Source organism: Macaca thibetana, chromosome 15, assembly GCF_024542745.1.
Source record: "Macaca thibetana thibetana isolate TM-01 chromosome 15, ASM2454274v1, whole genome shotgun sequence".
Classification (NCBI taxonomy): Eukaryota; Metazoa; Chordata; class Mammalia; order Primates; family Cercopithecidae; genus Macaca; species Macaca thibetana.
In genome coordinates this window covers 10257265-10283074 of record NC_065592.1, presented here as the reverse complement: position 1 = coordinate 10283074, position 25810 = coordinate 10257265, and the positions used below count along the sequence as shown (strand labels likewise).

Genomic DNA, 25810 nt, shown 5'->3' with positions numbered 1-25810 from the left:
AAAATGAGAAATTAAAAAAAACAACCTACATTAGAAACAGTTATGCATATAGAGAAGGTATAAAAATAGCAAGGGGCTGGGCATGGTGGCTCACGCATGTAATCCCAGCACTTTAGGAGGCTAAGGCAGGTGAATCACTTGAGGCCAGGAGTTCGAGACCAGCCTGAGCAACATGGCAAAACCCCATCTCTATTAAAAATACAAAACAACATGGCCGGGTGCAATAGTGCAACATCTGTAATCCCAGCTACTTGGGAGGCTGAGGCATGAAAATCACTTGAACCCAGGAGGGGGAGGTTGCAGTGAACCAAGATCATACCACTGCACTCCAGGAGAAAAAGCAAGACTCTTTCTCAAAAACAAAAACAAAACAACAAGACGGAAATATGAGGACCGAGGCCTTTGTTTCCAGAACAGAGGGACCTGGGCTGGCACGGAATCTCAGAGCATAAGGAAACAGGCTGCAGACCCCCTAATCCACTGGACCACTGGCAGAGCAAAAGCCAAATACTCAGCTACAGGACGCTTCTAGGCCTGTGCTCCCCAACCGTACCACTCAGCGTCTCCTCTGAGCTGGCAAGGTGAGTCACAGCACCTGGACAGACCTGATCAACTGGAGGGTAACAGGTGTGACGACTGGACAATTCTAACAGCAGCCAAGGCTGCTCTGTCTCAGTCCCTCTCCCCATACCCATCTCCAACAGGCTCTATTTGTGTCCTGCTCCTCTGGCTTGGCAGGAAGGAGTCCCCCAGGTGAGTCAGAGATGGAGGAAACGCCAAATCACAGCCAGAGGAGGTTGTCTCCTAGCCCTGTGTACCCCCATGCCCTGCCCCCCAGCAGACTCCCTGTGTTCCTGAAAGGTGATCTGTGAGTTCACACTCTGGCCATGACCTCACCACTCCCCCGGCCTCCCCCACTCCCCATATGGATTAATGTTACCCACCTTTAATCTTCAAGCCAGCCTCAAATGCCACCTTCTCCAGCCTGGAGTCCATTCGGAACCAACCTCCCCCTGAGCTGAGCATTTGGAATGGTCCAAAATTATCTCTTGCCTCCTTCAAAGGAGTCTGCCTCCCTCGGTGTGCAGCCTACCTTGTTCATCTATTTTCTCCACTGTTTATTTATCAAAGTGCTTTTGTTGTCAAGAGCCCAGTGAATATGGCTAAATGTCCATTTGGAGAAGTTAGGGGCAGAACGTCTTGGTCACTCATCTGTTTAGTTAACCTCACATCTTTTACAGTTAGTTCCTCTGAAAAAATAGCTTCAATCCTTCCAACTATAATGTGGACTCATTTTCTCTTAACCCTTTGTTCCCTACTCTTAAACCAAAGTGAATTAATTAAAAAAAAAATCACTAACTTCTATGTGGTTTACTGATCTTTGCCTTTAGGGCAAAACCTAAAGGTCCGTTGGGTTTTTTCTTTTTTTTTTTTTTTTCATCTCTCCTAGTCTGAGAGTACCCACAATAGGCATTCAAAAGCCCAAATCCCAGGCTGGGCACAGTGGCTCACGCCTGTAATCCCAGCACTCTGGGAGGCCAAGGTGGGTGGATCACTTGAGGTCAGGAGTTCAAGACCAGCCTGGCCAACATGGTGAAACCCCATCTCTACTAAAAATACAAAAATGAGCCAGACATGGTGGTGGGCAACTGTAATCCCAGTTACTCAGGAGGCTGAGGCAGGAGAATCACTTGAACCAGGAGGCAGAGGTTGCAGTGAGCCAAGATTGTGCCACTGCACTCCAGCCTGGGCAACAGAGTGAGACTCTGTCTCTGAAAAAAAAAAAAGAAGAAAAAAAAAAGCCCCAAATCCCACACACCTCTGAAAGTTATTCCCAAATTATCTTTAAACTGTTAAACTTTAAGGTATGTCTCACCTTCTCCAAGATGATAAAAGATTTTGGGGAAGAATAAAAACCCGATCAATCAAGCAAGTGAAGAAGCGGACATAAACAGGCGGAAGGTTAATGGCAGCAACATAAAATAAGCCAGAGGCAAAGTATCCCCCAAACCAGAGAAGCCTCAGGGGCATGCACAGCTGGAGAGAGCAAGCCAGAGAGGGGTCTCGGCACTGCCTCACCTTCCACTTGTCCAATGGGGGGAGCGCTACCCCATTGGAACGGTTAAGGTCGGACACCAGCACCTTCAGAATGTCCTGAATCTACAGGAGGCGAAAAGGGAAAAACAAGGGCAGGGGAAGAAAGGTAGAAGTGGCTTAGAGAGAGGCAAGAAAGTCAGGGAAGGAGGAAGATGTGGGTTCAGGGAAACGAAATGCTGAAGAAGAGTGGAGGAGATCAATACCATGGCCTGTGCCATCCTTCCAAATGGCCACCTGCTGCCTTGCCGGGGGCAGAAACAAATAGATGGAAAAGTCCCCTGAAGGATGCAGTCACACAGAGTGGAGTCACCTGACCAATGCAGCTCTTAATACGCTCACTGGACCCTTCTCCTTAGGCCCAGGATGTGGGCAGTGAATCTAGCAGAGCTGCAGACCTCCACCTCCATTTTAAAAACCAGACTTCTGAGTAAGGGTTCACTTGAACGAAGGGGGCTCCAGCTAAAAAACAAGTTTGAGAGACACTGATCTTAACCAGTGTCATCTTACAGAGGAGGAAACTGAGGCTCAGGGGAAGAAGTGGTTTTTCTGTGGTCATGCAGCAAGCTGGTGGCAAAGATGAACTCAAAAGTTAGATCTTCCCCTAATCCTAGTGCCTGGGGCTCTCCTCACCACACCCTGGGGCCCTTTCAATGACTCCTAAAGGGATAGCCTGATGGCCAGTGGCTGTTGTCATTGGCCTGGCTTCCCCTTGAGACTGGAGATGAGGAAAATGAAACAGCAACTACCATTTCCTGGGTGTCCTGGGTGTTTACAGCAGGCCCTGTACTAGGGATTAACATAAAAACAACAATAATAACAAATCTCATTTAAACTTCACAAGTGTAAGTAAAACAATACTTTACAGATGTGAAGAGAGAGGCCCAAAAAGCTCAAGCGATTTGCCCTAAATCACATCCCTAGCAGATGGACAGGTAGGATACACACCCAGAACTCTTAATCAGTACCCAACAGTTCTTCCACAATCATAACAATTACCCTCTACTGCCCCTTGGGCCCCCTGTCCCCAGGAGCCTAGCCAGCCAAGACTCACATCCTCAGGTGAGTGGCAACCACCAGAAGTGGTTGTCTCAGGGTTACTGCCATTTTTTATTTTCTTCTTCTTTTTCGCTCCTGTAGGAACACCAGGGCTGTTCCTCTGCTGATATTCTCTCAACTGTGGAAAAGAAGACCAATAATACTCATGAGATCTACAAGCCCCTACAGTTACATCCTACTTTACAATTTTTCCGAAATACTCATATATACCATCTGATTTAACGCCACCAACAAGTCTACAAGGTCTTGTCACAATCACTTAGTGACTGAGAGGGACTGATACCATGGCTTAAAAAAATGCAAGAATTGAACCTAAACTCAGTCTTCTGACTCCAAGCTCTGGGGTTTTGCCACAAATCAGCAGCTGCCAAGGGCCAAAACCAGAGGCAGAGGTACCTTTCTACCTCTCATCCCAGAAACAGGATGAGAACACTTAGGGGACTGGGTCCTAAGATCAAAAGTCAGTTTCACGCGCTAATTACGGTTCTGAGGGGGATTGCGACATCACTACATTCCACTCCGCTATGGAGAATTCAAATATGAGGTGGAGAAGTCAAGCCTGGAGTCCCAGCTACTTAGGAGGCTAAGGCAGGAGGATTACTTAAGGCCAGGAGTTCAAGGCCAGCCTGGGCAACATAGTGACATTCCGCCTCTCAAAATAAATATGTATCTTAAAATGTGGGCTGGAACATTAAGTCGGCAGGAACTGTACACTGTGTGGTTTAGAGTCATACATCCTCACACATTTGTTAATGTAAGAAATGCACCAATGCCTCTGAAACTTACATCAATGTATCCTCCTGGCAAAAGGCAGCCTTTCTGTTGAACCTGGGAATTCAACAGAAAGAGGACAACCCAAGCCTCATTTCAGAGAAAAGTCTGGTATACTCTTAGAAATTTATGTGACTGTCATCCCTAAGTACATTAATGTTTTTTTCTCAAGAGAATAAAGGGAAACTGATGCTTCAGAAAGATATTTATCCTGTGGCACTTCAAGTACCCCAGGCTGAGATGATATGAGGAAGATTCAAGCTGTCAAGTTCAGTTTCCCAAGACCTGTTCCACAGGAGATAAGCAGATCTCATTCCAGAGACCACTGAAGGGCACTCTGGTCCCAGAACCATGGATAATTCGAATATGAGGTGGAAGTCAGAAAAAAAATGTTAGTCTCTCTGGAGAGTAGAAGCCTGGGGGAAAATCAAACCAATCCCGTTCTCACATTGCCACCCAGAGATACTGCCAATGTTTTGAGCTCACGGGGGAAGTGTAGGCTTTTCACACTATCAGTGTCTATGTTAAGGGTGTAAGGCAGCCTGAAACCTCTCCCTCCTAGGTGCCATAGTCCCCAATCCCCTTCCAGCTGGAAATTTATGCTGTGACCAGAGGAACCAGAAGCGGGATGAGAACACTTAGGGGACTGGGTCCTAAGATCAAAGACTGGTCTCGCGCACTAATTACGGTTCCGAGGGGGGCTGTGACGTCACTACATTCCACTCCTGGGGGGGAACATCAGCGCGACGTCCGAGTCGCTGCTCTGCGATGGGGGAGGGGAGCGCAGGGCCAGGACCCAGGTCCTTGGAGACGCGAGCCCAAATCGCCCAGGGAGGTCCGGTTTGGGGCGGCAGGAGGTGAGGGCCGAGTCTGGAGCGGGGAGCCCCGGGAGACACCAGCCCAAAGTCACCCGGGGGCGACTGGCGAGGGCGGGGGCTGGGCGGCTGAGGGGGCGGGGCTGGCTGACAAGACTTTTGTGGGGGGAGCCCAGAGGCGCTGGGGGGAGCCCAGCCCGGTGTGCCTCAGGAGTGGCAGGGACTCTGGCCGTGGTCCTGCCATCGGAATGGGGCTGGGGCTGGGCCAGGGGGCCGCGACCCGGTGCACTTTACCTTTTTCTTCGCTGCGGCCAATTTGCTCTGTCGGGTTTCTTCCGACATCGCGGGGCGGGGAGGGAGGCGGGGTTGGGGCCACATCAGCGCGATCCCGGCAACCACTGCGGAAGTCAGTCAGCCACCGCGCAGCTGTGCGACCGAGCCAGAGGAGGCGTAACCAGGGCGGTACTAGAGCTCAGAATAAGGGCGTGGCCTCAAAGATCAAAGCCCATTCGTCAATGAAAAAGATAAAGCGGAAAGGAGGCGTGGCCAGGCAGCGGCGTGGCCAGAGGGACCTGTGGCGTCACAACAAAAGCTGCGCACGCAACCGCTGCCCCGCCCACTTCGGAGAGGGGCGGGGCCGGCTTTCCTTGGGTGCGCGCGCAGCTTGCTGTGCGACCATCAAGCTCCGGGTCAGTGTTCCTTGCCTCGCGCACCTGAGAGGCCGCTCTCCGACTCCCGCGCTGGACCCTCTTGCGCCACTGAACCCCCTGATCCGGGGGCCTCGGACCCCAGGGCTCAGGAGGTGGGCGAGGAACGGACTCCACAGTTTCTTTCCTGACTTCTTACAGCCCTGCCCCAGACTTTCCCTTTCCAGAAATCACCTCCAAAGACTCCCATCCAGTGCTTCAGACAACCCCCGCCTCAGAACGCCCCCTTCCTAGAGGGTCTCTACCCTGATCCTGGGAGCATATCTGCCCCCTTTCCAGATGGATCCAGTCCCAAGCGCTCCTACTTCCCAGCTGCTCCTCCTCCCGCATCCCCACAGTACCCCTGTCCTCACAGCGGACTGTGGGTCCAATCAGGCTTTCCCCTCGGATTCCTCTCCAGGACTGAACCAGGACTTACCCGAAGTTGCCGCGGGGCCTTCCGATCCCCTGTGAGTATTTCTTCCCCCACACCCCCCTTCCCATCCCCGACCCTCCCTCGTGCGCTCCCGCCCTCCTCCCCATCCCAACCGCAGCCAATCCCCGCTTAGCCCTCTTCCATATCTTCTCCTAGCCGACTGAGAAACTCCAGGTCATTCCTCAATCCCTCCCCTTCCTTTCCTCAGGCCCGCCATTCTTGAAAGAAGTGCTATCCTGTCCTGTCCTAGGCTAACTCCTCTCCCTCCCCATCCTGTCTCCTGGCCCCTCAGATGCCTTTCACTCCAGTTCAGCACCAGCCATCTCTCCTCCTCTCTCGTTTCACCCCTCACCCAGCCCTGCCTTTAAACAAACCCACAGCTCCCCAATCAGGAAAATGCTTGGTGTTCACCCTGGCCACTCCTTTAGTTGCTAATAGTCTCTCCTCTTCTCTGGCAAGCCACCCCCAAAACGCAGCCTCCTCCTCCTCTCATCCCCCAGATGGAGTTGCCACTACCACTACCACCACTCTCAAGTTAGATCGTGAGGGCCAGGCACAGTGGCTCACTCTTGTAATCCCAGCACTTTGGGAGGCGGAGGCAGACGGATCGTTTGAGGTCAGGAGTTCAAGATCAGCCTCCCCATCATGGTGAAACCCTGTCTCTACTAAAAATACAAAAAAAAAAAAAAAAAAAAAAATGTCAGCTGAGCATGGTGGTGCAGGCCTGTAATCCCAGCTACTCAGGAGGCTGAGTCAGGAGAATTGCTTGAACCCGGGAGGTGGAGGTTGCAGTAAGCAGAGAATGCACCACTGCATTCCAGCCAAGACAACAGAGCTAGATTATGTCTCAAAAAAAAAAAAAAAAGACGTTAGATCAGGAAAGACTTGGTATTTGTTCATTGATTTAGCAACTGCTGCAATGCAGGTGTATGCCAGATAGCCCCCTGCCCTCCAGGAGCCACGGGCAAAAAAATGGTTCCATGACAAGTATGCACATGATTCTGAGAGGGGGAGCCCAGTCTTGGGCTTGCAAAGAGGGCTCTCCAGAGATGGCAGGGTCAGAGGTAAGGCCTGAAGGGCAAGTCACAGTGAGCTCAGATGATGATGACGGGGTGGCAGCCACAGTTTGCCAAAAGCATTGGGCTGATTGAGCTTCTCTCTGCAAGTGAGTTGGTGTCCACTGTCTTTGACCATGGGGTAACTCACTGCAGATCATGCCTTTCTCATTCATGCTAATTCATTCCTTCTTTTTTTTTTTTTTTTGAGACGGAGTCTCGCTCTGTCGCCCAGGCTGGAGTGCAGTGGCCGGATCTCCGCTCACTGCAAGCTCCGCCTCCCGGGTTTACGCCATTCTCCCGCCTCAGCCTCCCGAGTAGCTGGGACTACAGGCGCCCGCCACCTCGCCCGGCTAGTTTTTTGTACTTCTTTTTAGTAGAGACGGGGTTTCACCGTGTTAGCCAGGATGGTCTCGATCTCCTGACCTCGTGATCCGCCCGTCTCGGCCTCCCAAAGTGCTGGGATTACAGGCGTGAGCCACCGCGCCCGGCCTTTTTTTTTTTTTTTTTTTTTTTTGAGACAGGGTCTGTCGCCCAGGCTGGAGTGCAGTGGCGCTATCTGGGCTCACTGTAACCTCTGCCTCCTGGACCCAACCCATCCTCCTGCCTCAGCATCCCAAATAGCTGGGACCATAGTTGTGTGCCATGACGCCTGGCTAATTTTCTTGTATTTTCAGTAGAGACAGATTTTCGCCATGTTGCCCAGGCTGGTCTCAAACTGATGAGCTCAAAGCAACCTGCCCGCCTTGGCTTCCCAAAGTGCTGGGATTACAGGCAGGAGCCACTGTCCCAGCTTCCACTTTTAAAAACAAGGCTCGGCCAGGCACGGTGGCTCATGCCTGTAATCCCAGCACTTTGGGAGGCCAAGGCGAGTGGATCACCTGAGGTCAGGAGTTTGACCAGTCTGGCCAACATGGCGAAACCCCGTCTCTACTAAAAATACAAAAATTAGCTGAGCATAGTGGTACATGCCTGTAATCCCAGCTACTGGAGACTGAGGCGGGAGAATCGCTTGAACCCAGGGTGGAGGTTGCAGTGAGCTGAGATCCCGCTGCACTCCAGCCTGGGCAACAGAGCGAAACTCCATCTCAAAAAAAAAAAAAAAAAAGAGGCTCTATTGAGCACTGTCCCCACCAGCTTACTTTACATACATCATCTTTCCAGTTCCTTCCAGCAACCTTTGAGACAGACACTTTACTGTCCCCATGTTGAGGTGAGGCCTGTGAGTTCCAGAGAGATGAATATAGCCAGGACGTGGCAGAGCTGTGGTCTTCAAATTGAGAAACTGAGTTGTTTTTTGTTTTGTTTTGTTTTGTTTTGTTTTTGAGACGGAATCACTCTGTCACCCAGGCTGGAATGCAATGGCACGATCTCGGCTCACTGCAACCTCGGCCTCCCGGGTTCAAGTGATTCTCCTGCCTCAGCCTCCCAGTAGCTGGGATTACAGATGCCTGCCACCATGCCTGGCTAATTTTTATATTTTTAGTAGAGACAGGATTTTGCCATGTTGGCCAGGCTGGTCTCAAACTCCTGACCTCAGTGATCCACCCGCCTCAGCCTCCCAAAGTGCTGGGATTACAGACATGAGCCACCTTGCCTGGGCTTGAACTGAACTCTTAACCGGTACCTTGGGCTTGCTCCTCTCAGGGCCTCTTTGCAGCAGCACCCTCCTGACCTCTCCTGCCTCTTTTTCTGTGCCCGCTTGGCTGGCTCCTCTGCTTCCTGCTACTCCTGAGGTAAATGTGGGCATTTCTGTAGGGTCCAGCCCTACGGAGCTTAGCGGGTGTTCTCCCCGTGTGCAGAGATGAGAGATTGTAAGAAATAAAGACACAAGACAAAGAGATAAAGAGAAAACAGCTGGGCCTGGGGGACCACTACCACCAAGACGCAGAGACCGGTAGTGACCCCGAATGGCTGGGTGCGCTGATATTTACTGCATACAAAACAAAGGGGGCAAGGTAAGGAGGGTGAGTCATCCAAGTGATTGATAAGGTCAAGCAAGTCACGTGATCATGGGACAGAGGGCCCTTCCCTTTTAGGTAGCCAAAGCAGAGAGGGAAGGCAGCATACGTCAGCGTTTTCTTCTATGCACTTATAAGAAAGATCAAAGACTTTAAGACTTTCACTATTTATTCTACCGCTATCTACTACGAACTTCCAAGAGAAACCAGGAGTACGAGAGGAACATGAAAGTGGACAAGGAGCATAACCATTGAAGCACAGCACCACAGGGAGGGGTTTAGGCCTCCGGATGACTGCGGGCAGGCCTGGATAATATCCAGCCTCCCACAAGAAGCTGGTGGAGCAGTGATCCCTGACTCCTCCAAGGAAAAGAGACTCCCTTTCACGGTCTGCTATGCTAAGTAACAGGTGCCTTCCCAGACACTAGCATTACCACTTGACCAAGGAGCCCTCAAGCGGCCCTTATGCGGGCATGACAGAGGGCTCACCTCTTGCCTTCTAGGTCACCTCACAATGTCCCTTTAGCACCTGACCCTATACCCGCCGGTTATTCTTAGGTTATATGAGTAATGAAACAAAGAGGAATATTAAAAGCTAATGATTAGTAATGTTTATACTAATGATTGATAATTGTCCATCATCATCTCTATATCTAATTCGTATTTTGACTATTCTTATTCTGTTTTCTTTATTATACTGAAACGGTTTGTGCCTTCAGTCTCTTGCCTCGGCACCTGGGTAATCCTTCGCCCACACATGTCCAAGTGACTCCGCTCTCCTCTTGCCGTTCTCTTTCTACACACCTGCTCCAAGGTCTCACTGCCACTCCCTCAGCCCATCCCAGTGCCCACAACTCTCCTGTCTCTCTCCAGCCCTGACCTTTCTCGGGACACCCAAAGCTGCCCGCAGAATCTTTGCCTTCCCACTTGCCAAGTCTGAAATCACACTCAGCCTCCTAACCAGGACCACAAACCAACTCCTCCAACTGCCCTTGCATCATCAGAGGAACCCCAAGCTCTTAAAGTGGGCTCTGCCTCTCCTTCTTTCTAATAGCACTGCTCATGGTTGCATTTGTTCTTTTTTTTTTTTTTTTTTTTTTTTTGAGGTGGAGTCTCGCTCTGTCGCCCAGGCTGGTGTGCAGTGGTGTGATCTCGGCTCACTGCAACCCCCACCTCCCAGGTTCAAGCAATTCTCCTGCCTCAGCCTCCCAAGTAGCTGGGACTACAGGCGTGTGCCACCACGCCCAGCTAATTTTTTGTATTTTTAGTAGAAATGGGGTTTCACCGTGTTAGCCAGGATGGTCTTGATCTCCTGACCTCGTGATCCTCTCGCCTCGGCCTCCCAGAGTGCCGGGATTACAGATGTGAGCCACCGTGCCCAGTTGCATTTATTCTTTTTCACACCACTGTCCCCTCACTCACCCACTCACACATGTGGAAACCACTTTCATTCCCCCGAACACATGTGCTGTCTCCTACCTTAAGGCATTTGGGTACACATTCACCCCTGGGTGTCCATGGAGATTGCTACCCGGACCCCCATGGAGTAATGACCAGAAAAAGAACTCTGGCCAGGCGCGGTGGCTCAAGCCTGTAATCCCAGCACTTTGGGAGGCCGAGACGGGTGGATCATGAGGTCAAGAGATCGAGACCATCCTGGCTAACACAGTGAAACCCCGTCTCTACTAAAAAAATACAAAAAACTAGCTGGGCGAGGTGGTGGGCGCCTGTAGTCCCAGCTACTCGGGAGGCTGAGGCAGGAGAATGGCGTAAACCCGGGAGGCGGAGCTTGCAGTGAGCTGAGATCCGGCCCCTGCGCTCCAGCCTGGGCAACAGAGCGAGACTCCGTCTCAAAAAAAAAAAAAAAAGAAAAAGAACTCTACCTGTTCAATACAGACTCAACCATGCTTTTTTTTGAGACGGAGTCTCGCTCTGTCACCCAGGCCGGAGTGCAATGGCATGATCTCGTCTTGCTGCAATCTCCACCTCCCAGGTTCAAGGGATTCTCCTGCCTCAGCCTCTCAAGTAGATGGGACCACAGGCGCGCGCCACCATGCCTGGCTAATTTTTGTATTTTTACTAAAGACAGGATTTCACTATGTTGGCCAGGCTGGTCTCGAACTACTGACCTCATTATCTGCCCGCCTCGGCCTCCCAAAGTGCTGGGATTACAGGTGTGAGCCACCACACCTGGCCAACCATGCTTTTTTTCCATCAGATATTTTCAATGTGAAACCCACTGATATGGAGGGCCAACTGTTCTGTCCCCTCTGTCTGCAATACATTCTTCCACCTTTCTGCCAAGGTAAAGCCTGCTCATCCTTTAAAATTTAGCTTTCTCGGAGAAGCCATATCCCCACTCCTGGGTCAGTCCAGTTGCCCTGTCAGACCCTCCCATAGCACACTGGACTTCAACTTCAAAGCATTTTTCAGACATAATTCATTTATTGGTTACTTATTCATTCATTCATTGATAAATATTAATATTGAGTGCCTACTATGTGCCATGTACTGTTGTGGACACTGTGTGATCAGCAGTGAACAAAAGTCCCTTCCCTCATGGAGGTTAGACTTCAGTGATGTAAAGCAATGTAAGACAATGAAAATAACGAAATGCATAACTTGTCAGGTGATGAAAAATGCTGTAGAACATCAGGAGGCCAGGTGCGGTGGCTCATGTTTGCAATCCTAACACTTTGGGAGGCCAAGGTGTGAGGATTGCTCCAGCCCAGGGTTTGAGAACACACGGGGTGACATAGCAAGACCCCATCTCTACAAAAAATAAATTTTTTTTTTTTAAATTAGCTGAGTGTGGCTGGGCGTGGTGTCTCACGCCTGTAATCCCAACACTTTGGGAGGCTGAGGCGGGCGGATCACGAGGTCAGGAGATTGAGACCATCCTGGCTAACACGGTGAAACCCTGTCTCTAATAAAAATACAAAAAATTAGCCAGGCTGGTGGGGGTGCCTGTAATCCCAGCTACTTGGGAGGCTGAGGCAGGAGAATGGCATAAACCCAGGAGGTAGAGGGTGCAGTGAGCCAAGATCACGCCATTGTACTCCAGCCTGGGTGACAGAGCAAGACTCCACCTCAAAAAAAAAAAAATTAGCTGAGTGTGATGGCACATGCCTGTTGTAACAGCTACTCAGGAGGCTAGGGTGGGAGGATTGCTTAAGCCCAGAAGGTTGAGGCTACAGTGAGGCGTGATTGTGTCTCTGCACTCCAGCATGGATGACAGAGCAAGACAGACCCCATCTTAAAAATTAAATTTAAAAAAGGCCGAGCACGGTGGCTCACGCCTATAATCCCAGCACTGTGGGAGGCTGAGGTGGGCGTATCACGAGGTCAGGAGTTTGAGACCAGCTTGACCAACATGCTGAAACCTCGTCTCTACTGAAAATAGAAAAATTAGCCGGGCATGGTGGCATGCACCTGCAATCCCAGCTGCTCGGGAGGCTGAGGCAGGAGAATCGCTTGAACCCAGGAGGCGGAGGTTGCAGTGAGCTGAGATGGTGCCACAGCACTCCAGCCTGGGTGACAAAGCGAGACTCTGTCTCAAAAAAAAAAAAAAAAAAAAGAAAAATTAAATTTCAAAAAATATTAAAAATCAGGAAAAAGGAATAGTGAGTGATTGAGACATTACCGTTGTAGACAGGACTGTCAGAGAGGGCCTTTCTGATGGAGCGATGCATAAGTAGAGCTTTAAGTGGAAGCATCTGGAGGAAGAACTTCATTGTGGGGCACTTTCTCTTTGAGGCTGGGCTGTGCCTTCTATGAGAGCAGTGGGCTGGGCTTGATGTCTCATTCATTGCTGCGCTCCTGGACCCTTTGTCAGTTCCTGGCAGAGGGTGCTCACTCCTTCCTCTGAGTGACTGGTTACAAGCTACTAACCTAAAACCAGGAAGACCGTCCTCCTCGGTCCCTTCTTGTATCATGTGTAGACAGCTCATCCAACATACGTTTCCTGAAGATTGGCTGTGTCCTAGGCACTGTCCTTCACAGCTTCTACAGGCAGAAAGGGCAAAGATGAAAGCCCCAAGGAAGGGTTTTATCCAATGAGATTCTAAACCCAGTGACAGCTGGGCATGGTGGCTCACGCCTGTAATCCCAGCACCTTGAGAGGCCGAGGCAGGCAGATCTCCGGAGGTCAGGAGTTTGAGACCAGCCTGGCCAACATGGCAAAAACCCTGTCTCTACTAAAAATACAAAAATGAGGCCGGGAGCAGTGGCTCACACCTGTAATCCCAACACTTCGGGAGGCCAAGGTGGGTGGATCACCTGAGGTCAGGAGTTCGGGACCAGCCTGGCCAACATGGTGAAACCCCAACTCTACTAAAAATACAAAAAAAAAAAAAATAGATGGGCATGGTAGCAGGCGCCTGTAATTGCAGCTACTCAGGAGGCTGAGGCAGGAGAATCGCTGGAACCTGAGAGGTGGAGAATCGCTGGAACCTTGCAGTGAGCTGAGATTGCGCCATTGCACTCCAGCCTGGGCAACAAGAGTGAAACTCCATCTCAAAAAAAAAATACAAAAATTAGCCGGGCATTGTGGTGTGCACCTGTAATCCCAACTATTCAGGAAGCTGAGGCAGGAGAATTACTTGAACCCCGGAGGCAGAGGTTGCCGTGAGCCGGGATCATGCCACTGTGTTCCAGCCTGGGCGGCAGAGTGAGACTCTGTCTCAAAAAAAAAAACACACACAAAAAAAACAACCAGTAACATTGTTTTTTTTTTTTTTTTTTTTTTTTTTTGAGACGGAGTCTCGCTCTGTTGCCCAGGCTGGAGTGCAGTGGCCGGATCTCAGCTCACTGCAAGCTCCGCCTCCCGGGTTTACGCCATTCTCCGGCCTCAGCCTCCTGAGTAGCTGGGACTACAGGCGCCCGCCACCTCGCCCGGCTAGTTTTTTGTATTTTTTAGTAGAGACGGGGTTTCACCGGGTTAGCCAAGATGGTCTCGATCTCCTGACCTCGTGATCCGCCCGTCTCGGCCTCCCAAAGTGCTGGGATTACAGGCTTGAGCCACCGCACCCGGCCTTTTTTTTTTTTTTTTTTTTTGAGACGGAGTCTCGCTCTGTCACCCAGGCTGGAGTGCGGTGGCCGGATCTCAGCTCACTGCAAGCTCCGCCTCCCGGGTTCACGCCATTCTCCTGCCTCAGCCTCCCGAGTAGCTGGGACTACAGGCGCCCGCCACCTCGCCCGGCTAGTTTTTTGTATTTTTTAGTAGAGACGGGGTTTCACCGTGTTAGCCAGGATGGTCTCGATCTCCTGACCTCGTGATCCGCCAGTCTCGGCCTCCCAAAGTGCTGGGATTACAGGCGTGAGCCACCGCGCCCGGCCCAACAACCAGTAACATTGTAAATGAGAGGAGAGCCCAAGACGGAGGCCTGGAGCAGGTTCTGTGGGGTCAGACTAGGGACCAGGGCGGGCCCATTGGTTAGGATTGGGTTTGGCTAGGAGTGAAGAAAACCCCAAATAACAATGGTTTAAGCAGTCATTGGCACCCAGGCCTCCATCTAATTCAACACCATCTTCAATGTATGACTTGTACCTTATCATCCAAGATAGCTGCTCAGCTCCAGCACTGCATCCACATTCCAGCCAGAGAAAGGCATGCCCTCTTCCTGGGAGGACAATTCCCAGTCACTGGCTGGGAACAGTGGCTCATGCCTGTAATCCCAACACTGTCGGAGACTGAGGCTAGAGGATAGATCACCTAAGCCCAGGAGTTTGAGGTTGCAGTGACCTATGATCATGCCACTGCAATTCAGCCTGCGTGACAGAACAAGAACAAGACCCTATTTAAAAAAAAAAAAAAAAAAAAAGTAGGGGGGAGGTTGGGCACAGTGGCTCACGCCTGTAATCCTAGCACTTTGGGAGACTGAGGCGGGCAGATCATGAGGTCAGGAGTTCAAGACCAGCCTGGCCAGTATGGTGAAACCCCATCTCTACTAAAAAATACAAAAATTAGCTGGGCATGGTGGCGCACACCTGTAGTCCTAGCTACTCAGGAGGCAGAGACAGGAGAATCACTTGAACCTGGGAGGCAGAGGTTGCAATGAGCCAAGATTGGGTTACTGCACTCCAGTCTGGGCGACAGAGTGAGACTCCGTCTCAAAAAAAATTCCCAGATGATTAAGTTCTACTTGCTGGAACTTAGTCATAGGGCCACATCTAATTCCAAGGAAGGCTTGGAAATGCAGTCTTATTCAGGGGGTTAGGGTGCCTATTAGCAAGCACAAGCAGGAAGTGACTACTGGGGGACATGTAAGCTGTGAATTTTGGATAACTGGTCAGTCTGGCTGATGACTTTTTTTTGCCTCTCAGAGGCCATCGCCCAAGTCTGGCCAGGCTGATGGGACCAGCGAGGAGTCTCTGCACCTTGACATTCAGAAACTGAAGGAGAAGAGGGACATGCTGGATGAGGAGATCTCCCAGTTCATATCTGAGTAAGTTTCATTGGGTTCCCCATCATGGTTAAGATAACTTTGGGCCAGGCATAGTGGCTCACGCCTGTAATCCCAGCACTTTAGGAGGCTGAGGTGGGCAGATCACTTGAGGTCAGGAGTTTGAGACCAGCTTGGCCAACATGGCAAAACCCTGTCTCTATTAAAAATACAAAAAATAGCTGGGCACGGTGGTACGTGCATGTAGTCCCAGCTACTCCAGAGGCTGAGGCAGGAGAATCGCTTAAATCTGGGAGATGGAGGTTGCAGTCGGCTGAGATCACGCCACTGCACTCCAGCCTGGGTGATGGATTGAGAATCTAGCTCAAAAAAAAAAAAAGATAACTTTTAACTCTCTAACTGCCCAGTAACTGAAAAACCCAGTCGCACTGGCTTAGCATAGAAATAGGACTGTGTGCTACTCGGGAGGCTGAGGCAGGAGAATCGCTTAAACCCGGGAGGTGGAAATTGCAGTGAGCTGAGATCGCGCCACTGAACTCCAACCTGGCTACAGAGCACGACTTGGTCAAGAAAGAAAGGAAGAAAGGAAGGAAGGAGGGAAGGAGGGAAGGGGAAGGGAAAGGGAAGGGAAGGAAAAGAAAGGAAAGGAAAGAAAGGAAAGAAAAAGGAAGGAAGGGAAGGGAAGGGAGAGAGACGGAAGGGAGAGGGAAGGGAGAGAGGAAAGGGAAAGGGAAGAGAGGGAGGGGGAGAAAGGAAGGAAGGAGGGAGGCAGGGAGGGAGGGAGGGAGGGAGGAAGCAAGGATGGAAGGAAGGATGGAAAGACGGACAGACGGATTATGCTTCTGGATTCAGGACATCTCAGCAGCCTCTCAGGTAGTGAGATGCTTAGGCTGTGGGAGGGCCTGAACTGGGACCTGGAAAGCTATCTGGGATGGAAGCTGTTGCTCTCTCAGTCTCTGGAGCCATGTTCTCCGCCTCTACTTCCCTCTGCACAAACTCCTTTCTCTCTCTGCAGGTAGAGTTTTCAGTGTGTAGGGGAAGCTGGCTCTTGAACACCTCCTAGAGTTCCCCACACCTCTTGCTCCAGCCACATGGCAGAGACTAAACTGCCTTTGAATGTGCATGTCACACTTGAAGGAATCCACCTGGCTGTTTGGATCATGTGCCCATCTGCGAGTCCCTCAGCTGTGGCCAGGGTCACATGGTACCATTGTAGCTGGAGACCCCGCCCTAAGGAGACAGGGCACGTTTGCCAGGAGTGCGGACCTGGGAAGATGCCCTGCCCTGCTGTAAGCTTCATGAGGGCAGGGCCTATCTTGCTGTCACCATATCCCTAGTACCTAGCACCAAGTAGGCCCTTACAGATGCCTTATTACTGTCTAAGCCTGGGGTCATCATCTGCTTTCTTAACTGAGCTGTCTTTCCCCCTCTCTCCATCGCTCATCCCAGAGGCTACAGTGTGGATGAACTGGAGGACCACATTACCCAGCTTCACGAGTACAATGACATCAAGGATGTGGGGCAGATGCTGATGGGCAAACTAGGTGAGTAGTTGGGACTGCAGAGCCACAAGCAGGCATCATAGGGTGTCGTCTCACCTAGGGGTGTTGGCTTTTGCTTCTGGGCCTCCTAACTTGCCAACTCTCACGCCCTCCGCAGTTGGCCTGCTCCTGGGCTGCCCCAGCCCCTCTCCTTACCAGCCTCTGGTCTCCCTGGCCGCCTAGGTTTGTTCCTCAAGTACAGAACCTGCTTTGGAGCTGCAGCCAGGTTTGAGCGGGACTTGCCCATCTGCCAGACTGAGGACTCAGGGTCTCCCCAGTCTTCTGGGGCCTACTCAGAGTGATCGAGATACCATCCATGCCTCAAGTGGCTGGCTTGCTAAAGAGGCAGCAAGTGCAAGGGTGACCTTTTGTGACTTAAAGAAGTATTTTCTTCCTCCCTGAACAAAATCTTGCTATCTAGAGGGCTTTAGCCAAGGCACCAACACCTGCGTGTCATGCTGGCTAGGAGAGCCTACCTTGGAGGTGACGAAATGTGCAGGTGGCCCCTACAAACCCTTCAGTTCCATCCCCTAGCTTGGAGTGCTGGGCACTCTGATGTTCAGCAGCCAGTGACCAGCAGCCAGGGGTAGTGTTCAGAGCTGGGCCGTCTGCCCAGTTGCTGTGTGAGTTTTGGCACTTGTTGCAGAAATGCCTTCAGCATCCAGGATTCCACGGCAGGGAGGCTTCTCTGTGTTTCATTAGACAATGGGCCCCAAAGGAGGAGAAAAAAAACTGGAGGCGGGAACTATAGATGGATAAAAAGATGGGGGTGATCAGGGCCCAAGAAGATGGGGGTGTGAGGGGAGTGTAGCCTAGTGGTTAAGAACACACGCTCAACTGGGCACAGCGGCTCACACCTGTACTCCCAGCACTGTGGGAGGCCGAGGTGGATGGATCACCTGAGGTCGGGATTTCAAGACCAGCCTGACCAACATGGAGAAACTGTCTCTACTAAATATATAAAATTAGCCAGGTGTGGTGGCACATGCGTAATCCCAGCTACTCGGGAGGCTGAGGCAGGAGACTCACTTGAACCCGGGAGGCAGAGGTTGTGGCGAGCTGAGATCGTGCCATTGCACTCCAGCCTGGGCAACAGGAGCGAAACTCCATCTCAAAAAAAAAAAAGAGGGCTGGGCTCACTGTAATCCCAGCACTTTGGGCACCCGAGGCAGGCGGATGACAAGGTCAGGAGTTCGAGACCAGCCTGACCAACACAGTGAAACCCTGTCTCTACTGAAAATACAAATATTAGCTAGGTGTGGTGGCATGCGCCTGTAATCCCAGCTACTCGGGAGGCTGAGGCAAGAGAATCGCTTGAACCCAGGAAGCGAAGGTTACAGTGAGCCGAGATCACACCACCGCACTCCAGCCTGGGCAACAGAGCCAGACTCCGTCTCAAAAAAAAAAAAAAAAGAACACAAGCTCTTAGTAGCGAGAATCAGCATGAGGCCTGTCACTTCCAGGTCATATGACCTGGAGCCGGTGGCCTCTCCCTTTTTTTTTTTTTTTTTGTTTTGTTAGACTGATCTCACTCTGTCACCCAGGTTGGAGTGCAGTGGTATGATCTTGGCTCCCTGAAACCTCCGCCTCCCAGGTTCAAGTGATTCTAGTGCCTCAACCTCCTGAGTAGCTGGGATTACAGGCATCGGCCACCACGCCCGGCTAATTTTTGTATTTTTAGTAGACACGGGATTTTACCACGTTGGCCAGGCTGGTCTCGAACTCCTGACCCCAAGTGATCCACCTGCCTTGGCCTCCCAAAGTGCTGAGATTATAGGCTGAGCTACCGTACCTGGCGTCCTTTTTGTTTATTCAGTGAACATTTGCTGAGCAGCTGCTCTGTGCCCAGCACTCTACAGAGTGCTGGGGACACTTTGGTGATCCAGACACTTTCAGGTCTCTTGCTGTCATGTGGTTTGTTTTCCTGTTGGGGGTAGAGGAATGCCCAGGAAGTAAGTGGACTCAGCAGTTAATTACAAAATGTGTTAGGTGCTATGAAGGTGACAAACGGCAGAGATGGGGAGAATATTGAGGTATGAACAGGAGGGCGGTGGGGGTAAGATAGGTAGTCAGGGGAGGCCTCTGAGGAGAACCCTTCCTCAGGAGAAAGGACCAGCCTTTGTGGAGAACAGAGGAGGAATAACATCACAGAGGCTGCAGAGGGGCAAACTCGAGCACGTGGGCCATGCCGAGGAGTCTGGAATGTTCAGCAGGCACAGCATACAATCAGCTTACATTTGAAGCGGATGAATCCAGCAGCTCTGTGTGGAGAATGGAATGGAGGGAGCTGTTTCATTCCTCTGCAAAATGGGGTGAGGGTCCAAGGAGTCCTCGTAGGTCCATTGTTGAATACAGTGGCTGGCACATGGCAGAGCTCCAGCGTGGCCAGGCGGGGCCCGCGGTGGGGCAGCCTGGAAGGAGCAGCAGAGAGCTTACCTTGGCCAGTTAGGCGAAGCACAAGTGTGCGGACCGGCTTGAAGCCAGAGATGGTCCTGGGTGGGTCAGGGCAGTGACACTGGCTGGGGGCATTGGCTGTACTCCCTCCCACCTGTCCCCACTGCACATTCAGCCTTCCTTCCTTCCTTTTAGCTGTGATCCGAGGTGTCACCACCAAAGAGTTGTATCCAGAGTTTGGGCTGGACATGAATGACTGAGCAGGCTCATCGCCCCTTGTCCACAGTCCCCAGGGACAGAAGGGTGTGGACATGATAAACGCCGAGAGCCCAACCAGCACACCTACAGAGTTTCCAGCGAGAAAATGCCAGAAGCGCTTTTCTAGAGAGCCCAAGCTGAATCAGGAGGAGCCTAGAGAAGAGGCAGGCAGGGAGGAAGGGGCGTTCCCAGCTCCAAGGTTCCTGAAATGTCACAGTGATACTTATATAGGGGTACATGTACTTTATTTGTCAATAAACATATCTGTACACTGATTCCCTCTTCTCCAATAGCCCCCAATAGTACCTAAGACAAAGAGAGCGTGCCTTGGATTAGAACAGGCCTACATGAGCCAGGCATTTTGCTAAGTGCTTTATATCCATTGTCTCTGATGCTTAAAATCATCCTGTGAGAAATTAGCATAATTATCCCCATCTTACAGATGAAGACGCTGAGACTCAGAGAGGAGACAAAGTGACTTGCCCAAGGTCACACAGCTAGTAAGGGGCAGAACAGGGATTTGAGCTCAGGTCAGACCCAAGCTTGTGCTTTGCAATACTGCCTTTCTTGGCTGGGAAGAAGCAGGCAAGAGTTTAGAGTGGGCCAGGTGTGGTGGCTCATGCCTGTAATCCCAGCACTTTGGGAGGCTAAGGCAGGAGTTCGCTTGAGGCCAGGAGTTCAAGACCAGCCTAGGCAACGAAGAGAGACCACCCTCCCCGCTTTCTTTTTTCTTTTCTTTTCTTTTTTTTTTTTTCCCGAGATGGAGTCTCGCTCTGTCACCCAGGCTGGAGTGCACTGGCACAGTCTCAGCTCACTGCAACCTCTGCCTCCCGGGTTCAAGCAATTCTCCTGCCTCAGCCTCCTGAGTAGCTGGGACTACAGGAGCGTGCCACCACGCCCATCTTGGCCATGATGGTCTCAATCTCTTGACCTTGTGATCCACCTGTCCCAGTCTCCCAAAGTGCTGGGATTACAGGCGTGAGCCACTGCCCCCAGCCGAGAGACCCCCTTTTTGTTTAAAAATTATGTTCTGTGTTCCCAGAGGTAAATTTTTTTTTTCTTGTTAAAAATAAATTTTGCCGGGCCAGGCGTGGTGGCTCACACCTGTAATCCCAGCACTTTGGGAGGCTGAGGAGGGCAGATCACCTGAGGTCGGGAGTTCAAGACGAGCCTGACCAAAATGGAGAAACCCCTCTCTACTAAAAATACAAAAAAATTAGCCAGGCATGGTGGCGCATGCCTGTAATCCAGCTACTTGGAAGGCTGAGGCAGGAGAATCACTTGAACCCGGGAGGCGGAGGTTGCGGTGAGCCAAGATTGCGCCATTGCACTCCAGCCTGGGCAACTAGAGCAAAACTCGGTCTCAAAAAAATAAATAAAAAATAAATTTTGCCGGGCGTGGTGGCTCATGCCTGTAATACCAGCACTATGGGAGGCCGAGGTGGGTGGATCTCCTGAGGTCAGTAGTTCGAGACCAGCCTGTCCAACATGGCAAAACCCTGTCAGTACTAAAAATACAAAAAAAACATGTCCCGAGATTGCGCCACAGGACTCCAGCCTGGGCAACAAGAGTGAAACTCCATCTCAAAAAAATAAAAAAGTAGGCCGGGTGCAGTGGCTCATGCCTGTAATCCCAGCACTTTGGGAGGCCAAGGAGGTCAGAGACAAGGTCAAGAGATTGAGACCATTCTGGCCAACATTATGAAACTCCAGCTCTACAAAAAATTCAAAATTTAGCTGTGCGTGGTAGCACGCACCTGTAGTCCCAGCTACTCTGGAGGCTGAGGCAGGAGAAACACTTGAACCCAGGAGGCAGAGGTTACAGTGAGCTGAGAGCACACCATTGCACTCCAGCCTGTTTGACAGAGCGAGACTCCATCTCAAAAATAAATAAATAAATAAATAATATAAATAAATTTTAGACCAGACTACAGGCTCATACTTGTAGTCCTATTACTTTGGGCAGCTGAGGCAGGCAGCTCACTTGAGGTCAAGAGTTTGAGACTAGCCTGGCCAACTTGGTGAAACTTGGTTTCTAAAAACCAGCCATACAAGTAAGACCTCGATTTGAGTCTCAGCTCTGCCCACTTACAAGCTGTGTGACTACAGGCAACTGACGTGGTCCCAATAAAGTGGAGATAATAGTAGCACTGTATTCACCAGGGTAATTAGCATTAACCAACTCAGCAAACCACCACAAAACCTCTGTGGCTGAACACAATAAAGGTATGTTTGTCTCAGTTTAATGAGGGTCTGGTAGCCCTCCTCTATTTTGAGCTATACCATCAGAACATGTGGCCACCAGAATGACCACAGCAGGGGAAGAGAGAGATGAAGACACACCAACTCCAAACCAATTCCCCCTTATTTGGGAGACATAACTTCTACTCACAGCTCCTTGTCTATAACTAGTCACTTGGCCCAAACTAGCCAAGAGGGAGGCTGGGAAATAAGGGTGAGCACACAGGTACTTCATAGGGAGTCAGCCACAAAAGACTCACCTCCAGAGGCGGCTTTGAGTATCTGGTGGGCAACTGCCCACAACCGGGCTCCTAGGGTTACACTAGACAGCGACCCATTACCCCCACACCCTGCCATCAAGTATCCCATGCCTGTGCTCTGGTCCTGGTCCAGACTTCGGACCCTTGTCTCCATCTATCAGCTCTTCTAGATGAAACACACAGCCAGGTGTGGTGGCCCACGCCTGTAATCCCACCACTTTGGGAGGCCGAGGCAGGCAGATCACATGAGGCTAGGAATTCAAGATCAACCTGGCCAACATGGCAAAGCCCCATCTCTACTAAAAATCCAAAAAAAATTAGCCAGGCATGAGGGCACATGCCCGTAATCCCAGCTACTCGGGAGTCTGAGGCAGAGAATCGCTTGAACCTGGGAGGTCGAGGTTGCAGTGAGCCGAGATCACACCATTGCACTGCAGCCTGGGCAACAGAGCGAGATTCTGTCTCAAAAAGAAACACACACACAAAAAGTACAAGCCTCAGTGACAGTGGCCCCAGGCAGCGGGCATTCTCATTTCTGGGATTTCCTTGTCATTTCTTACACTTTCTGCTTTCTCCTCGTCATGTCAACAGGTTTTCACAACCACCTTTGAACTAAGTTCCATAATTGTTCCCATTTGGATGAGGAAACAGGTTCTGAGAGCGGAAACGACCTATCAAAGTCCCACAGTGAGTCAGGGGCAGCTGGAACCAGCACCCAGGTCTGTCTAACCCCTTTCCACACACAAGGCCTTGCACCAGACTCTTACCAAACCAGATGCCCCTGGGAACAAGATTTTGTCAGATTCACATCAGACGACATCATTTCCACCTGCACATCTCACACGCTCAGCACTTGCCTTGATGAACATGGCTGCTCCTGTTCCCTTAGGTCTTGGGTGAGCGCGAATGACCTCACTGGAGATAGAACCAGGACTGTGAGGGGCTTCAGAGGCTCTCATGTATCTTAGGTCCCACCCAGCTTTTTAATATTTTATTTATCTATTTTATTTTGAGATGGAATTTTGCTCTTGTTCCCCAGGCCGGAGTGCAGTGGTGCAATCTTGGGTCACTGCAAACTCCGCCTCCCGGGTTCAAGTGATTCTCCCACCTCAGCCTCCTGAATAGCTGGGATTACAGACACGCGCCACCACACCTGGCTGATTTTTGTATTTAGAGTAGAGACTGGGTTTCACCTTGTTGGTCAGGCTGGTCTCCAACTCCTGACCTCGGGTGATCCACCTGCCTCAGCCTCCCAAAGTGCTGGGATTACAGGCGTGAGCCACCGTGCCTGGCCCAGTCCCACCCAGCTTTTGCCTTGCCTAAGAAAATGAGTGCCTGAGTGCCTTACCTGCTCTCCTCCCTTAATGTTCTGGGCCACATGGGTTTGTCTTTTGTGTTTTTATTTGTTTGTTATTTTTCTTTTTTTTTTGAGACAGAGTCTCACTCTGTCGCCCAGGCTGGAGTGCAGTGGCCGGATCTCAGCTCACTGCAAGCTCCGCCTCCTGAGTTTAGGCCATTCTCCTGCCTCAGCCTCCCCAGTAGCTGGGACTACAGGCACCTGCCACCTCGCCCGGCTAGTTTTTTGTATTTTTTAGTAGAGACGAGTTTCACCATGTTAGCCAGGATGGTCTCAATCTCTTGACCTCGTGATCCGCCCGTCTCGGCCTCCCAAAGTGCTGGGATTACAGGCTTAAGCCACCGCGCCCGGCCTATTTGTTTGGTTTTTTTTTTTTTTTTTTTTTTTTTTTTGAGACAGAGTCTCGCTTAGTCGCCCAGGCTGGAGTGCAATGGCGCGATCTCGGCTCACTGCAAGCTCCGCCTCCTGGGTTCACACCATTCTCCTGCCTCAGCCTCCCGAGTAGCTGGGACTACAGGTGCCCGCCGCCTCGCCTGGCTAATTTTTTGCATTTTTAGTAGAGACGGGGTTTCACCGTGTTAGCCAGGATGGTCTCGATCTCCTGACCTCGTGATCCGCCCGCCTCGGCCTCCCAAAGTGCTGGGATTACAGGCATGAGCCACCGCGCCCGGCCTTGTTTGTTTTTTAAAACAGGGTCTCACTCTGTCGCCACAGGCTGGAGTACAGTGGCGCAACCCTAGCTCACTGCAACCTCCACCTCCTGGGTTCAAGCAATTCTCCTGCCGCAGCCTCCCAAGTAGCTGGGATCACAGGTGGCCACCCCTATGCCTGGCTAATTTTTGTATTTTCAGTAGAGACAGGATTTAACTATGTTGCCAGGCTGGTCTCAAACTCCTGACCTCAAGTGATCCATCCATCTCAGCCTCCCAGAGTGCTGGGATTATAGGAATGAGCCACCATGCCTGGCCAGCCACCTGGTTTTATGGTGGAGAAGAAGGAGGAGGAAGAGAGGGAAGCGGCCAGGTTCTGAATGGGTGGGAGCCCCATGAGAGGTGAGCCCTTCCTTGAGTTTTTCTCACCTTACACCATGTTCTCTATGTGGAGAGCTGGCTGGTCTTGCCTCTTCCTACACAAAAAATCTGTCAGGGCCAGGTTCTGGGGAGCCCCGGTATCTGGGTCCCTGCCACACAGTGCTCGCCTGCCTGTCAGCGGGAGGTCAGAGACTCAAGCAGCCATGACAATATGGATAAAATGCGGCCACAGGGCTATGGAAGCACATTGGAGCTGCATCCAACCAATATGGGACACTGGGAAACTTCCCAGGGGAAGAGACATCCATGTCTGTCCAGTAGGAGGCAGCCAGGTAAGAATGTGGGACAGGGCTGCACGCCTGTAATCCCAGCACTTTGGGAGGCTGAGGCAGGTAGATCACCTGAGGTCAGGAGTTGGAGATCAGCCTGGGCAACATGGCAAAACCCCGTCTCTACTAAAAATATAAAAAATAGCCGGGCCTGGTGGCACACATCTGTAATCCCAGCTTCTCAGGAGGCTGAGGCAAGAGAATCACTTGAACCCGGGAGGCAGAGGTTGCAGTGAGCCAAGATTGTACCACTGCACTCCAGCCTAAGCAACAGAGGGAGACTCTGTCTCAAAAGAAAAAAGAATGTGGGAGAGTATTCCAGAGGCAGAAAACTTAGTTGGTCCAGGACACAAAGGGATTTGGTCTGGTTGAAAGGTGATCAGGGATGGCGATTTGCAGGCTATGTCCGCTTGGATTCTTGGTGCAAGATGAAAGCCTTCCCCAAACACAATTGTAACCCAGCTCTGCATTTTGGTTCAATCTTGAGGCACCCAGGGAGGACGCTTGGAAGGAAAGCATCCACCTGGGTCTGTTTCTCTTGTGTGAGCTCATCTCGCGCAGGTGTCTTAGTGGGCACGGCCTGGAGGGGGCAGTGTCCACTCAGAGATGTGCTCAACTGCCCTGGGAAGCAAGCCCTGGGAGGGCCTTGTTGGAAAGATTCCAGCCTGCCAGGCCAGATTCGTGAAGGCTGAATCCTCAGAACACATAGAAGAGGGGTTCTCTGGCAGCACCCCTCTTAGGAGTTTGAAGTGACAAGATGCGGATCCCTCAGGGTGTGCCCCCATGTGCTGGAAAACAGGTGGCAGAGGTTACTCTGCCTGGTGTGTACACATACATGGTTTGTTTGATCATATCCGGTATCAACCCTACTCGAAAATATTTATCATCCGGCACCTACAGAGTTCAAAATACTAACACAGTACAGCCTGCACTGTTGTCCCTAGGGACTGAAGGGGTCATTTTTGGGTGGCCTGACACAGAAATGTGTCACAGAGCAGTGTCACCAAATAGTGCCCCACTCTAGTTTTGCTCAGAAGGGGCCACATCAGCTGGGCACGGTGTGGTGGCTCATGCCTATAATCCTAGCACTTTGGGAGGCCAAAGCGGGACAATCAATT

At 51.2% G+C, this 25810-nt stretch overlaps 2 protein-coding genes across 3 annotated transcripts in view; one reads left to right on the top strand and one right to left on the bottom strand.

Annotated features, from left to right (window-relative positions):
* GOLGA2 (golgin A2) overlaps positions 1-25810 on the bottom strand; it is a 434268-nt gene that overhangs the window by 15854 nt on the left and 392604 nt on the right. The window contains exons 2-4 of the mRNA XM_050759792.1: positions 5034-5089; positions 3149-3271; positions 2080-2160 (exon numbers count right to left, since the gene is read on the bottom strand). Of these exons, the coding sequence (XP_050615749.1) occupies positions 2080-2160; positions 3149-3271; positions 5034-5081 (252 nt within the window). The 5' untranslated portion in view covers positions 5082-5089. The remainder of the gene's footprint in view (positions 1-2079; positions 2161-3148; positions 3272-5033; positions 5090-25810) is intronic.
* SWI5 (SWI5 homologous recombination repair protein) lies at positions 4656-19749 on the top strand. 2 transcript variants are annotated; one of them, XM_050760433.1, is made up of 5 exons: positions 4656-4781; positions 5847-5895; positions 15202-15323; positions 16731-16825; positions 19412-19749. In XM_050760433.1, exons 1-5 carry the CDS (start codon positions 4693-4695, stop codon positions 19474-19476), a joined length of 420 nt encoding a protein of 139 aa, XP_050616390.1. In that variant the 5' UTR covers positions 4656-4692; the 3' UTR covers positions 19477-19749. The 2 variants fall into 2 exon arrangements, with proteins under 2 accessions (XP_050616390.1, XP_050616389.1); XM_050760432.1 differs by having other exon boundaries at positions 5835-5895.

Coding starts and splice junctions, on each gene's coding strand:
- SWI5 (XM_050760432.1), top strand. CDS start 4,693: ATGGGGGAGGGGAGCGCAGGGCCAGGACCCAGGTCCTTGGAGACGCGA. Junction 5,896..15,201: donor GCGGGGCCTTCCGATCCCCT/GTGAGTATTTCT, acceptor TTTGCCTCTCAG/AGGCCATCGCCCAAGTCTGG. Junction 16,826..19,411: donor GATGCTGATGGGCAAACTAG/GTGAGTAGTTGG, acceptor CCTTCCTTTTAG/CTGTGATCCGAGGTGTCACC.